The sequence below is a fragment of the Microcebus murinus genome, chromosome 18 (genome assembly GCF_040939455.1).
Source record: "Microcebus murinus isolate Inina chromosome 18, M.murinus_Inina_mat1.0, whole genome shotgun sequence".
NCBI lineage: Eukaryota > Metazoa > Chordata > Mammalia > Primates > Cheirogaleidae > Microcebus > Microcebus murinus.
In genome coordinates this window covers 59,040,988-59,056,233 of record NC_134121.1, presented here as the reverse complement: position 1 = coordinate 59,056,233, position 15,246 = coordinate 59,040,988, and the positions used below count along the sequence as shown (strand labels likewise).

Genomic DNA, 15,246 nt, shown 5'->3' with positions numbered 1-15,246 from the left:
CACATGAAATAGTTGGAAAACACCACTCAGGAACCTTTGAGAATAAAAGAAACTCCAACCTCAAGGGAAAGTGCCTAATACTGATGACAACGCAGAGAAGGTGTCAGAGGGAAGGGAACATGAATGGCTTCTCCAGAGGCATCAGGAAGCCAAGTGAGCCCAGATGAGCAGGATTTGAAGAGCCAGATGGGGAAAGGCAAACATCTGAAGTAAAGATGTATGAAAAGAAAAGGGGGGCCGGGGGCGGTGGCTCACGCCTGTAATCCTAACACACTGAGAGGCCGAGGCAGGCAGATTGCTCGAGGTCAGGAGTTCGAAACCAGCCTGAGCAAGAGCGAGACCCCGTCTCTACTATACATAGAAAGAAATTAATTGGCCAATTAATATATATAGAAAAAATTAGCCGGGTATGGTGGCGCATGCCTGTAGTCCCAGCTACCTGGGAGGCTGAGGCAGGAGGATCGCTTGAGCCCAGGAGTTTGAGGTTGCTGTGAGCTAGGCTGACGCCACGGCACTCACTTTAGCCTGGGCAACAAAGCAAGACTCTGTCTCAAAAAAAAAAAAAAAAAAGAAGAAGAAAAAGAAGAAAAGGGGAACCAGAAAAGACACTGCATGTCCAGGCACATGGGAACAAGATAAAAACCCATTTTAAAAGTTCATGTTGGAAAGTGTGCATAATTTATGAAATAAGGTTAAACAGGCAGGGTAGGACACCATCATGAAGGGCCTCAGGGAAAAAAGCACAGGAGATAGAAGTGAAAGGACAGATAACAGTCCTCGAAACAGAAAGTGTGTGGCAGTAGAATGCAGGATGACCTAAAGGCACAGAAGACATTAGGGAAACCAACAAATAACCTCTGTCTCCCTCCTTTCCTTACTCAGAGGCACAAGGACTTAGGCTGGAACAAGGCAGTAGCTGAGAGAGACAGGAACAGAACTGCATGTCTGCTGAGGGCCCAGAGAAGCAGAAGGGGGCCGGGCGAACGCCGGCACCACCGACAGAACAGGGAGACTGGGCTGAGTGTGGGGGTGAAGAGAGGAAAGAAGGAGGTGGCCACATCTGTTCCGATAATGGAAAGCCCAGGCAGAAATGGCACCAGATAAGCTTATGATTTCTGGGATGTACAGCACGTAGTGGAGCCTCTTTTATTATGCCTTCCAGCAGGTCCAAATGACAGCTGTCCTCAGCAGAAAAAAGACCAGAGACCAAGTCATTGCCTCACCTGCAGCTGTCACCACAGAGGTCTGGTCCAGAAGATGAGCTCTTGAGTTCTTCCTCCTGTCACGGGACTCTCAGTAAGGGCACCTAACCGTTTCTGTCCCACACTGCCCTCCTACGCTGTGTGTCTTCTCACCTCCTTCATTTCTCCTTTGAATCTTTATTAAAGGGCCATTAAATAGGGTTCCTAATCTGTGGGGTCACATCACCCTGCCAGCATGAGACCGTAAGTCTTTTAAGGCACAATCAACTGCAGTGTCCTTCGCTGATTCATTTCTTCTCCCCACAAGCCAGGCAAAGTAGCCCTTGGAAATGTTTTCAGCTAAGACTAGAAAATTTAAAGACATCTTCATGGACAAAAACCTTTATAAAATATTTCAGGATATACACTATCGGGGGAGGCAGAAACATGGTATGAAAAAAACAACACTAAACTCAAGAATCAGATTTCTGCCACTAAACTGTGTGAGCTTTAATGCCTTGGAGTCTCAGATTATTCCTCACCGCCAAAGTGGGAGTTGAGCTAGGTGACTTCTCCAACTGATTCTGGGCTCACACCTAACCAAAGAACACCACTCAAATGCTGCAAATGCCTGTTGAAAAACTTCGATTTTGCTTGTTTAAAAAACATTCTTTAATTCAAATGAGTTAATGAGAACTTGAAAACAAATGGTTAATTTTCATTAAATCAATCAAAATGCAATTAACATATTTGATCCCCACCATGTATATATTATATCAAGCGCTTTCAACCTAAACAATTTCCTGGCAATGCTAAATAATAACTTGGTTAAAACAAACAAGGGTGTTGAGTGGGTGCTGTTTCTTCCCAGTTCCTCTCCTCAAAGGAACTGATCCCATATAAACGAGGACTCCGGTCGCCTACCCATGTCCGCAGGACCACCACCTCCCAGCCACTCCCAACACTGCCACGCACTGTGATTACTGGGGCACATTCACTTTTTGACATTTCCACAAATACGTCAGTTGAAGCTATCATTCAGTTCTCACCTTAACTGGATATCTCTTTCCTCAATCTGAATGATGAAGTGAAAAGGGTATTTATCATACTATTGTTTTTCCTCAATGAGAAAAAAAAAAAAAAAGCAAAGTAAATAGTGAGGATTTTATATTGTACAATTACAGGAAAAAAAAAAAAGGGGGCAAATAACACCTTACAAAAAATCACTAACAACTTAATAAACAATCTAGTTTGGGGGGAAAAAAAGGTAAGTAACATATTTCATTTTGAGATTAAAAAATATTCTCTAACAATTCAAAAGAAAATTTCCTGAAGCTGGTGGGGCCAGGAAAAAAAAAGAAAATTAACCACTGGCTCAAAAACAAAAAAATTTAAAAATGGCTTTTTTTTTTGCCCGAGACGAGTCTCACTCTATTGCCCCAAGTAGAGTGCAGTCATCGTAGCTCACTGCAACCTCAAACTCAAGCAATCCTGGGCTCAAGAGATCCTCCTGCCTCAGCCGCCCAGCTAATTTTTTCTATTTTTGGTAGAGACGAGGTCTTGATCTTGCTTAGGTTGTTCTCGAACCCCTGACCTTCAAGTGATCCTCCTGCCTCGGCCTCCCAGAGTGTTAGGATTACAGGCCTGAGTCACAAGCCTGGCCAAAAGTGGCTTAATTTGAAAAGATTGGGGGTGGCTCAGAATTTGAATTTCAAGTTCTTCTGTAAATTCATGCATAAAATTGGCAAGGGAAACTTCACAATTTTGAAAATAGCAACATTAAGGAAATAAGGAAGTTTGAACATAAGACAATCAAAACACCTCTTTATTAAATCTAACATTTGGCTAAGGAGACCAACCTTTGCTTCAAACTATCAGGGTAGCATCAAGCTTTTTAAATCACACTGAATATTCTGGAAAGCATCACCCCATCCTGGTGCCTGTCCCACCTCACCTGCTGCCCACAGGCCCCCCAATGCCAGGCAGAGGGACAGATACTCTGCTCTAGACAAAGCTGCCTTTCCGCCTCCACTACCCCTGATACCCCTTCCCTGGACTCTTGTCAGCCCAGCTAACTGAAGGAGGGTCAGGCAACTCACCAGGGCACACGGTCCTGGCCAATATCCTATATCCAAGGGCCAGGAGGAAAAAATGAACCAGATCAAGTTTCTCTCAAGAATGTGAACTAGGAAATGTGACAAGAATTGGTCATATAAACTGAAAGAATGCAACAAGAAATGCCACAAAGTTCAACTGGGGCCAAGGGGTTTTGGCCAGCTAAGAAAGCCCATGAACTGAAGCCACAGGGCTGGGGAAACTGGGAGTTAGCCAAGAAGCCAGCTGGTGGTGGGAGAGAAAGGCAGAGTCCCATGAGGTGAAATGAAGCTCCACGGACAACTGCTGCAGAGGCGCCCAGAGCTGCCAGGAACCACCCTCCAAGGCCTGGCTCTTGCTCGGCCCATCCCTGCTGGAATTCCTGAACTTTTGTGTGATTCCTATCACACCGCAAGTGTTCCCACTAACAAAACACTTCTCAAGCTGGCTGGAATGAGTCTTTGCTCCATAAGACCAAAAGCTAAAACAGCACAGATAACATGCAATTAGGAAACAACCTTTCTGATAAGTCAATAAAATACTGAACAGTCCTAGTTAAATATATTTAACAAAAATACAGAACTTTTAAAATATATTTAATAGAAATACCCACACATAAACACAAACAAAAGCCTCACACCTGACAGAGAAGAGGCACAAGGGAACTTTCTGGGGTAATGGATGCCAATGCTCTCTGTTTTGATAGAGGGTGTGGGTGACTCTTTTATTAAAATTGATCAAACTGTACATCTGACATATGACCATTTTACTGTATGTAAATTATACCCCAATTAAAAAAAACAAAAAACAAACAAACAAAAACCTCCCTTAATCTAAATTGTTCCCTTGAGAGTACTTGACTTTTTGTTTTGTTTTTCAAAACTGATCTAGATCAATCTCACAAACATGATGCTGAGCAGAAGCGGCCAGATGCTAAAACTGAGTTTCTATTTATATAAAGAGCATAAGCAGGGAACAGTCACCTATGGTGTTAGAGTCCAGACACTGGCTAACTCTGAACGGGTGAGGGGATGAGTGGGACTTCTTTCTGGGCTCCTTATGTTCTGATATTGGTGCCAGTAACACAGGTATGTTCAGTTTGACATATATATTTTCATCAGGTGTATGTGTATGACAGATGCATTTTCCTGTATGTATCTGCCTGTATGCCTACTATATCCTAATAACACAAAAGAGAAGGAATACCCTATTGTAACACAAAAGTGATCAGAAAAGAATTTTTTTTTTTTTTGCATCTAATAAAATGCCTATTTTCAGCCAAATTCTCCAGGTAAATAAAGAACATTAAGACTTTAGTTACCCCATTTGTAGAATTCTAATTTGACTCCTGGATTTGATATTAGAAGGAAAAACTCATTCAACAGAGTCATTTGAATAATGTTAAGTACAATTCCATGCTATAGTGATTAGTTCTAAGATTATATAAAGTGAGTTCACCCATAACCAGAGCACTCTTCAAATCAGCAGCAGCAGGAAGAAATTACACTCCATATCCCTCTTCTATTTTAACAAAGGAAAAAAAGAGCAAAGCCCAGAGGAAGAAGTATTTAGTCAGAATCCCACTTCTGTATTTTCAAAGGAAGAATTAAATTCATACATTACCCAGAGGTGCATTTTTAAATAACATATAGATTTTAATTTTCGGAGGCTCTTTTAAAAACATTTTACAGACTCTAGATATAATTCATAAGCATGAAAACAGAATAAGTATAAGTGAAGCAATGGAAACAAACAATAAACCTTGTTTACAGATCATCAAATTCTAATACTGCACTTAAAAAAAATAATCCAAAGAATAAATTAAAATGTAAAGTACTTACAGCCATAATTAACTCAAAGGGGTGTTTATACACCCTCACTGGCGACTGGTATTTCTGCACCATGATTGTAATGCAATAGCAATCCTCTCACACCTGCAAAACATAAACATATGTGGTAAATAACCACCATACAGAAAAAAATTAAGTCTTCATTGACACATCATACCACACTCTCAGGACAGAAAGAGACCACAATAGGTCATCAGAAGATGATATTTACGTATGCAAGGCCGGGGGAAGTAGTAAGACAGTGAGAAAAGGAGAGGAAAGCCCCAGCAGAGTGAGAGAAACAGCACAGGGTAAGGGTGGAGGCCTCCATTCCCCTCCTCTGCATGGGTTAGATGACCTGAGTCCTTTCCAGCAAGGAAACATTATGATTCCATTATTCTAACAACCAATAGAATTAATGCTTAAGTCATTTTCTCTTGAACAACTTCTACTAGGAGACAAATAAAGAGAGTCACATGTTAAGACATCAGCTCTGGGGAAACAAAAATAAAAGTGGAAAAATACTACTGTATCTCAAATTATGGAATACTCCTCAAAAGCCAGCTTCAAAGGAAACTTTCGTCAATCCCTTTTTTCTCTGTACACCACAATTTTGAAGACCTGTCTTCAGGTGGCAGAGATGCCAAGTACTATGGCTAGAGGCTCCGCTGAAATCCCCAGCCTCAAATGGCTTCAGTATCTGTAAATAGTCAATTAAATGTTCAAGCCTAATTCACAGATCAAGGAATCCTCCTGCGAGGTACAAAATCACACTCTAGTGCCAGCCTAGGGGGATTTTTCTAAAAACACACCTTTATTTGGAGTCCTCCATGACTCTTTATTTCCCTATTTAAACATGAGGAAGAAAAGTAATTCCAAGGAACCTACCTGTCCTGCTGAGGATAATCATTAAGAATGTTATTTTAGGCCGGGCGCTGTGGCTCACGCCTGTAATCCTAGCTCTTGGGAGGCCGAGGCGGGCGGATTGCTCAAGGTCAGGAGTTCAAAACCAGCCTGAGCAAGAGCGAGACCCCGTCTCTACTATAAATAGAAAGAAATTAATTGGCCAACTGATATATATATAAAAAATTAGCCGGGCATGGTGGCGCATGCCTGTAGTCCCAGCTACCCGGGAGGCTGAGGCAGAAGGATCACTCGAGCCCAGGAGTTTGAGGTTGCTGTGAGCCAGGCTGACGCCACGGCACTCACTCTAGCCTGGGCAACAAAGTGAGACTCTGTCTCAAAAAAAAAAAAAAAAAAAAAAGAATGTTATTTTATGCTGAATATGGTGAGAGGATATTCAAAAGTACAAAACGGAATACCCTCAAGGAGCCCAAAGTCTAGCTGTTAAAAAAAAAAAAAGTTAGGAAAATATATTTTATTTCAGAAAATTTCTATCTATATTACTACTTTAGACAGGTCTGGAACTCTTGCTGGTATGCGTGGCATACCTCATACAAGGAGCAGATTACAGTGGAAAACAGCACCGCTTGACAGTAGGAAAACTGCTAAGGAAAAACTGCTGGTGACCTCAAGTAAGCCGTCTGAATTCCCTAGGACGCAGTTTCCTCTCTGTAAAACAAGAGGTTTTCGGGGAGATGATTTTGAAAGACTTCCAACTCTAAAACCCTGAGAATTGGAGCCAAAGTCTTGAGTTCTCCTCCAAACTCAAGTCGAAGCTTTCGTTAATCTTGATGCTGGGAACGATGCGTCCTAGTGCACTGGGGCCGCGTTCCACTTCGCTTTTGCAAACCTTACAAATGTTGACGCGCAGTGAGAATCTAACCATCTTTTTAAAACTTAATTGAGAAAATCAATTTTAGGGTATTTCCCAGATAAGAGGAGGGACGATTACCAGGCACGAACAGGTGAAGAGAGGATGCAAAACAGCGCAATGCTCGTTTAAGAAACTGTGATATCCACTCAGGATTCCACTGCCCGGCAGAACCCAAGTGGCTACACTAAAGAACCTGCTAATTCACGAGCTTCTGAACTCCTGCCAGTTCCCGGCTTCCGATGCTCTGGTCCACATAAACGCCCTACACTGGCATCCGGAGTCACAACGGCCAAGTGGCATCAGGACCCGGGCTGCCTCTATTGCATGACAATTGGTGTTTAAAATGAGCCAATGGCCAGACCCAGGGAAAGCGTCCCAGGCAGGCCGGGGGCGGGGGGCCCGGCACTCGGGACCGCTCCGCAGGGGTCCTGCGCGGCTGCTCCCGAGGGGACGCGGCCGGGGACCCAGAGGACGCGGGCCGGGGACGGGCTCGGGACCCGAACTCCGCTCGCCGCAAGGAGGGGCCCGGGAGTGGGCAGCCTGGCGGGTGGGGGCGGGGGACGGAAGGAGGGGCGAGGAGGGGCGGCGGGCCGAGGAGACCCGGGCCGGGGCAGTGCGGGAGCGGCGGGAGCGGCGGGCGGGCGGGCAGCCGAGGGTCAGGGGCCCGCCCGGGAGGCGCCGGACCCCGGCGGGGCGGAGGCGGGGGCGGGGCGGAGCGGGGGGCGCACTCGGAGCCCACCGCGGGGACGCGCGCCTACCTCTTGTCAGAAAGGCCGGGACCGGGACGCGGGACGGCGAGGGGCGCTCATGCCGGCGGCTCCGCGGTGCCGTCGCCGTTCCACTGCTCGGCGGCCGCAGCTCGACCGCCGGTTCCGGGGAGGGGGCCGGGAGGGGGGGGCGGGAGCGGGGAGGGGCGCGGCGAGGGCACCAGTGGTTGTTACGGGTGACGGGGAGGGCGGGGCCGAGCGCCGGAAGGGACGCGCATGCGCGAACGCGGCCGAGGGGGGTCGGAGGCGGGAGCGGGCAACGGTTGCTAGGGAGGGGGAGGTGGTGACAACCGGAGCCAGGCTCGAGCTGCGCAGGCGCAAGCTCCAGGCCGGGAACAAGGGAGGAGCTGCGAGAAGACGTCAACCCTATCGCTCGGCTGGTTTCGCCGAAGATCCTGTGGCCCCGCCCAGTTTGCGTCACGAGGCGGGCCCAGTCGGGGGCGGGGCTCCGCGAATAGCGGGCGGAGGTGGAATGAGGCACAGCGAGGGCTGCGAGTCGGGGGAGCGCTTCCGGCGGGCTGGCGGGCGCGGGGAAGTCTGCGGGACCTGCAGACGACGGGGCCGGCGGCTGGGCGCCCGCTCCCAGGTCCGCCTCTGGCCGGCCTTGGCAGCTCCCCGCTGTGTTAGTCCTCATTTTTTGTCGTCTGCTCTGAAGCTACGGGCCGCGCGGCCGCATTGTTGCCGAGCAGTGGCGCTGAGGCGGGCGCGGCCGGCAGCATCCCTGTCAGCACCGGCTGTGGCGAGCCGTCCGCGCCCGCCCCGCGCGGTCCCCGGGTCCCGGCGGTGCTGAGGGCTCTCGCATCCCAGCAGGGGGCCGCGGTCCAGCTCCGACTTTAGACCCTAAGTAGGTGTGCACGGGACATGTAGGAGTCCTGGGAGGAGCCGGCGACCTGGAAGGTGGGCCTCGCATGTCCACCCACGCAGCAAAGCTGACTTTGTTACCAGCATACCATTTCAGCATCCGTGTCACTGTGGTTCCGTGACATTAGTCACCCTGGGCGGCTGGACGTGTCATGCTGCCGTCGCACAGAACCTTTGTGGACCTGTTCTGGAATTTCCTTCAGAGCCAGTTGACCAGCCACACTGGCAAATCATTCGTTACCTGATCACACCTTGGTTTTCAACGCAAACGGTCACTTTCCAGCTCGGTCTCCATCATTCACTAGACTCAGCCTCACTCGCTCCTTGCCCGTTTGTAGAGACCACGTCCACCTGCAAAAGATGCTTTGAAAAAGGGACAGCCCAGGCACGGTGGGCCTCCTGACAGGAGGAGCCGCAGAATGGTCTGGCCACAGAGTCGGCCGGATCTGATAAGCTCTAGCACCGCGGATTTCCAGGAAGCCCAGAACAGAGGAACATGCTAAATGACACCCCAGGAGGCTGCTGGCAAAGGACAGACTGGGAAACACTACAAGACAAACGTTTTTCCGTTTTTTTTTTATTTTTAATTTAAAAATATTTTTTGTTTTTGTGTTTTCAAACATATTCTTTATCAAACAAATTACAAAGGAAAAAATAGGAAGGGCCAACCTATAGACAATCTATAGATTAAAGACACTGAGAAATGTATTAGCCATACACTTACGATTTGTGTAGGCTTTTTCTAAGTGTATTATAGTTCAATTAAAAATTTTGTCAGGCCGGGCGCGGTGGCTCACGCCTGTAATCCTAGCACTCTGGGAGGCCGAGGTGGGTGGATCGCTCAAGGTCAGGAGTTCGGAACCAGCCTGAGCAAGAGCAAGACCCCTGTCTCTACTAAAAATAGAAAGAAATTAATTGGCCAACTAAAAATATATATAGAAAAAATTAGCCGGGCATGGTGGCACATGCCTGTGGTCCCAGCTACTTGGGAGGTTGAGGCAGGAGGATTGCTTGAGCTCAGGAGTTTGAGGTTGCTGTGAGCTAGGCTGACACCACTGAACTCTAGCCAGGGCGCTTGGTCCCGCCCTCCCTGTCAACCATAGCAACCTGAAGCAAACAGGGAAGCTGGTTGTTGGGTTACGGTCTAATCTTCCTGAACTAGAATCTCTGGGGTCCAGTCATGAGTCACGTTGACACAGGAGGTCTCGGATCCCAGCCCTGACCGTGAAGCTGTGTGGATGCAGGTGGTCGCAGTTCTCATCAGCAGGGACTCAGACCCTCCCACGATGTTGCTTGGCCGTTATCACAGTGCGTCTTTCTTCTCCAGCCAGCAAGTAGGAGGAGAGGGTGAAAGTCAAACCTCCTCCCCGGAAGGACACTTCCTTGGAGATAGTGTGCAAGTGCACACACACACACACACACACACACACACACACACACGCTCTTCCCCGTACATCCCACTGGCCAGACTTAGTCATATGGGCATACCTAAGTGCAAGAAAGCCTGGGAAATGTAGCCTGTGTTCCAAGGAGCCACATACCCAGCTAAAAATTATGACTTTTTTTCCTACCAAAGAAGCAGAGGATGAATATTGGTGGCAACTGACAGTGTCTCTCATCAAGGATATCATCAAAGTATTAAAATGTAGTGCGTTTGAAATATCTCGAAATAAAAGGAGGGGAGATGTGCAGTATGGTAAGTGCTGCAAATGAGAAATGGAGGAACTTGCTGTACGCGGTAGTGACTTGGGAGTTGAGGAAGGCCTCACAGGAGGAGACAGTGGAACAGGGTGGGAGCTGTCCGAGGAGGAAATGCTGGTGGCAGCATTGCATCCCTCAGACGTGTATGCACACAGATGCAAAGAAGACCAAGGGCAGAGTCCTAAAGAGTCAAGATATGAACAAAAAACGAAGATTGTGCTGATCCACAGAGAGGTGGAAGGAAAACTAGGAGAAAGAAATGGTGTCCTGCTCACTGAGAGAGTGTAAGGTTGTGTGGGGTCAACGGCACGAAAGGCGAAAGATGTTAAACAGAGTAAAAAATAAGAGACGTCCGGGCCTTGGTGACAAGAGGGTCACTTGTGTCCTTGCTGGACATGAATTCAACAGTGGGTTGAGGAGAGAATATGGAAACCAGAATGGTGATTGTACATGCTCAAGTCACTGTGATGGGACACAACCCTTTTACAAAAAACATCAACAAAACATAAGAACTGTGCAAGTGTTGCAAGTTTTGTCCCAGTGGCACTCCTCCTTTCTGTATTCTCTGGGCCAATAGTGTCATCTGTAGGCTGGGAAGGGCGGAGTTAATGCTCTGCAAGGCCCCCCACCAGACCTGTAAATGGCACCAGGGAACAGACAGAGTGAAGGGAGGTTTGGTGGGACAGCAGCACTCGAACAGAGATGAGAACAGCGCCACCCTGGCTGGAACGGCACACCTCCTCGCTTCCTCAGACACTCTCTTTACAGTCGTGTTATGAAAGCGTGTAATCCAAAACACCCTGCTTGATGAGCATTTTATTAGTAAGCTCCTCACCTGTCTGTTGTGGTGGGCAGCCCTGATGGACACTGTGTAAGGGCCGCGCTTACCAGGTGCCCTTGGGACAAGGCTGAGGATGCCATGTCCTGCCAACTGTCACAAGGCACTCTGGTTCCTTTGGTTGCTCGGCTGGGCCTCCCTCAGGGGCCTGAGTCTGAAACTCAGGATGCAGTACGAGCAGCGCAGCAGACTCACACCTGCAAGGTCACCAGCAGGTGGATGAGAATTATCAGATTACATCTTCCCAGCAGAGTTAGCCCGAGGTAGGGACACCTCCTGGTTCCTCGGGCCATGTCTTCTCCATTGTTCTTAACACAGCGTTAGGCGTCATCTCAAGGAAAGCATGAGAAGGTGCTGACACAGGCAGCGTGGGGGTGTAGCCTGGGGAGGGGCAGAGAAGACACTGAGGGGCAGGTGATGATTATAACTAAAAGCACAGCTTCCAGAGTCCAACCTCTTCTCCACCACAGCAAAAGAAGCAGGAGATAAGTCTGAACAATCCCTCTGAACAATGCTGAGTCAATAATTATCAAGGCTGCGCCAAGAGGCCCAGCGGCACTTACTTCTTATCCTCCAGTGGCCTCACAGGCCCTGGCATTTGTGCTTCCACTTCAGTCAGTTACAGGGATGTGTCAGAGCCCACTTCTGGAAGAGACCACTTTCGCATTGGATGGTAAAAGAGTTAAGGAACAGCCTTGCAAGGCAGGACAGAGTCTCCTGACATGGGCCATCTGGCAAAGTTTCCAGCCTGGGAAAGTACGGAAAATGTAGGTTACCCTACAGGCACAATTTCCTAATTGAGCCCTGGCAGGGATCCAGTGGCCTTGAGCTAATTCATTGCATCATGCCCAACCTGGGAAAACTTCAGGCCAAGAAGCCAGATCTGCAAAAGTTATCCCCCAGCCTTATATATTCCTAAAATATTTCATTGCAGTCTGGGGAGGCAAAGCTCCCTATAACTTAATTGGTTTCCCTGACTCAAGAGCCTTCCTCCTTTCAGGGCACCCTGCACGCTGCTGGCACAATTCTCTCTTGAGAACAAAAATACAATCTCACTCCCCTGCCCAGAATCTACGTTGACTACAGAATTAAATTTAAGCTTCAAAGCCTGCCGTTGGAGATCCTCTATAAATCTTGTCCCCAAAGTCCCTTTGTCCAGTATGATTTTATTTATTTTCATCTCCACTCTGTTTATTCCTTCCTTTGCTGATTGAACAAACATTTATCCAGCACCTTTATTCACTCAGACGCCGTAGTGAGCACTGGGGTACGGGAAGACACACTGCAGGAGAGCAGGCTGCCGTCAAGGTGCTCCGCCTGCTCTGCAGGACAGAACTCCAGCAGCCGAAACGCAGCTCAGGCCCCCGGTAGCCCACTGTCGCTCCTCCCTGATCCTTTTCTGATGGCTCTTTCCATTGCCCCTTGGACTTTGTGCTTGCACCGTAAGGCCTAATGCCTTAAATTAGATTGACTAATTTCATATACATATTTAATATGTGTTGCTTGGGACTGGGACCATTGCCATTCATTTTCTTCTATTTTTCATAGCACCTGGCATTTTCCAGAACCCTATTAAGTAATGGCTGGGCTGAACTGAACAAGCCTTTGATCAAGCCTTTATTCTGAGTGCATTAAACATGACTCCCTGTCACATGGGTGGGGCTGAAGCATCCCTGGGGGTGATGCTCGCACCCCCCCACCCCCTTTAGACAGCTCTTGTATACCTTGTGTCACCAAGCAGGGACATCAAGTCTAGGGAAAGGGCTCAGCCCGGGTGGACAGTTTCTGCAGGGGGAAGCATAGCGTGCATCCCATGAGATTTAGGACAATAAAGAATCACCCCGAGGCCTTTTGCTTCCAGCTCGGAGAAATAAAAAGTAGCCAACCCAACCATATTTGTGTTTGGTTGGTTGGTTTCATAAAACATAGTCCTCACTTCGCCGACTCTGACGCCACTAAGTGGCACTTGCTTTCGTGTGCCAGGTCAGGACTTAGGTTAGCAAGTGCAGCAACGGGTCCCGGGAAGGTGTGGCAGCCCGTCACACAGCTGGGGTTGGATGTGGTGCTTTTAACTGGCTTCCAGGAAGGGAGGGAGTGCCGGCAAGGGACAGACCACGTGACAAGGGGCACTGGGTAAGGAGCGAACAGCAGAGCATCCTCAATCCATTTAGCTGGAGCAGCCTTCTCAAGGCGAACTACAGAAAGCACAACATGCCTCTGCGGGCAGAGACCGGACCACACAGAGAAGACATGCAAGGGTCCCCAGAGCCCAGAGCTCTCCCACTGCCTCTCTCTCTCTCTCTTTCTTTTTTATACATATATAAAGATGTAATTTATTACAAAGTGGGGGAGCAGAACTATATTGAAATAACATTTTTTTCATCATGTTATGGGGATACAAATGTTAAGGTTACATATATTGCCCTTGCTTCCCCTCCCCCCTGGAGTCAGCGCTTCAAGTGGTGTCCGTCCCCCAGGTGGTGCCCATCGCACTCATTATGGATGGTTATACCCGTCCCCTCCTCCCCCCTCCCACCCCCACTGTCGCTTTGATGTGGCTGAAAGATAGGACCACTCAAGCCCCTCAAATCTCCCATTTCACCTTGAGAGGGTTTCTGTTCAATTTCTTATTCGGGATGCATCCCGCATCCAGGCATCCTACAGCTCTGCCCCAGAAGGTTCACAGTGTGACCTCCAGCTGAGAATCACACATCTGCCCATTTCACACCTCGCTGAAAATTCCATCTCCTCTCCTTCCCCACCGCGGCAGGGCCTGCGTGCCTGATTGAGACATCCCAGTAACACAAAGCAGCTTTTAGGGTTTTTCTCCTCCAAAGGAAAGGGAAAAAAAAAATGTTTAAATTGGATGTTGATGGAATTTGGTGTCAGGAAATGTATCTCGCTGGGTTGTTAAGCTCAGATAAGAAAATGTTTATGAAAACACTTTGTAAATGGTTAGGCTCTATGTAAATGCACCCCACTGCCAGGCATCCTACAGCTCTGCCTCCAGAATGTTCTGTACACATAGGTTATTATTATCACCTCCCTACGCCTCTAGTTAGTTACCAGCCTCATCCTCTATATTTAGATAAATCCTTCCCCATCTTAAATTTCCCCAAAACAGTAAAACAATATGAGAATTGTTCAAAAGACATTTGTATGGCTCTTAGCACAGACAGGCTGAAAATACGCAGGGGTCTTTCTTGGTAAACACCCTCTATAATTACGAGCTAAATAGACTCCAAGGGGCTGGGGGTGCATGGAGAGACAGTTATCTTGCTTAGCTGGGCATAACAGTCTCTGACACCCCTCTGAGTTCAAAAGCTCACCCAACCCTAAAATGCTAAATTGTGAATGCATAACTGCACCTAAAAGGGACTGTGCCTGCCAGCCCGGCCTTGTCCGCGGCCTCCGGTCAAGTGCTGTGCTCGTGCCAAGGTGTGACCTTCAGATGTCTTTGTGACGGTGGGGTTCTGCTGCACCCCAGAAACGTACAACCACACTGACGCAAAACCAAGAACCCGCGTGACCTTTCTCTATACCCCTAGGGACAACACAAGGCTCAGGAAGTGCCCACGGTTGTTGGTGTACTTCACTAACAAATGACCACAAACTGGGCAGCTTAAAACAACAGAAATTCATTCTCTCATGCTCTGGAGGCCAGAAGTCCTGGAGGTGAAATCAAGGTGTTGTCAAGGCCAACGCTTTGCCAGTTAAAAGCAGTGAGTCCAATCCCACCTCCAGCTGTGTGCCTGGCAGCTGCACAGCCTGGGGGGCGTTGCTGGACTGGCTAACTAAGTACTGCCCTGGCGTTTGAAACCAAGTGCCACACAGCTGCATCAAAGTGGGCAGAGTGAAGTTGGGAGGGTCCTTCTGACACTGGAAAGTGGACCCCAAAACTTGTGTCTGGCCTTAGGCCAAGAGGGTTCTTGGCTTCGTGCAGGAAAGAATTCAAGCACAAGCCTTATGTTGGAAACCAAAGCAACATTTATTAAACAAACAGCAAGCAGGCTACCCCACAGACAGCGCAGGGGCGATAACATTGCTGGCAAACTCTATTTATGGCTATCTCTCGATCATATGCTAATAACTGTTGGGTTATTCATGGATTTTCTGGGTAAAGTACAAGATTTCCAGGAAGAGGGGTTCCTCCTCTTTTCATGCTATCTAAGGTAATTTCCAGGGGTTGTCATGGTGA

At 48.1% G+C, this 15,246-nt stretch overlaps 1 protein-coding gene across 5 annotated transcripts in view; it reads right to left on the bottom strand.

The window, feature by feature from the left end:
- The window catches only part of SEC14L1 (SEC14 like lipid binding 1), a 51,339-nt gene extending 43,565 nt beyond the window's left edge, over window positions 1-7,774 (bottom strand). Inside the window, exons 1-2 of one of the 5 annotated variants that reach the window (XM_012756266.3) lie at window positions 7,640-7,774; window positions 5,117-5,209 (exon numbers count right to left, since the gene is read on the bottom strand). In XM_012756266.3, the coding sequence (XP_012611720.1) occupies window positions 5,117-5,179 (63 nt within the window). In that variant the 5' untranslated portion in view covers window positions 5,180-5,209; window positions 7,640-7,774. The other 4 variants (XM_075994792.1, XM_012756269.3, XM_075994791.1 and 1 more) reach the window with 4 other exon arrangements.
- Between the last annotated feature and the right edge of the window lie 7,472 nt (window positions 7,775-15,246).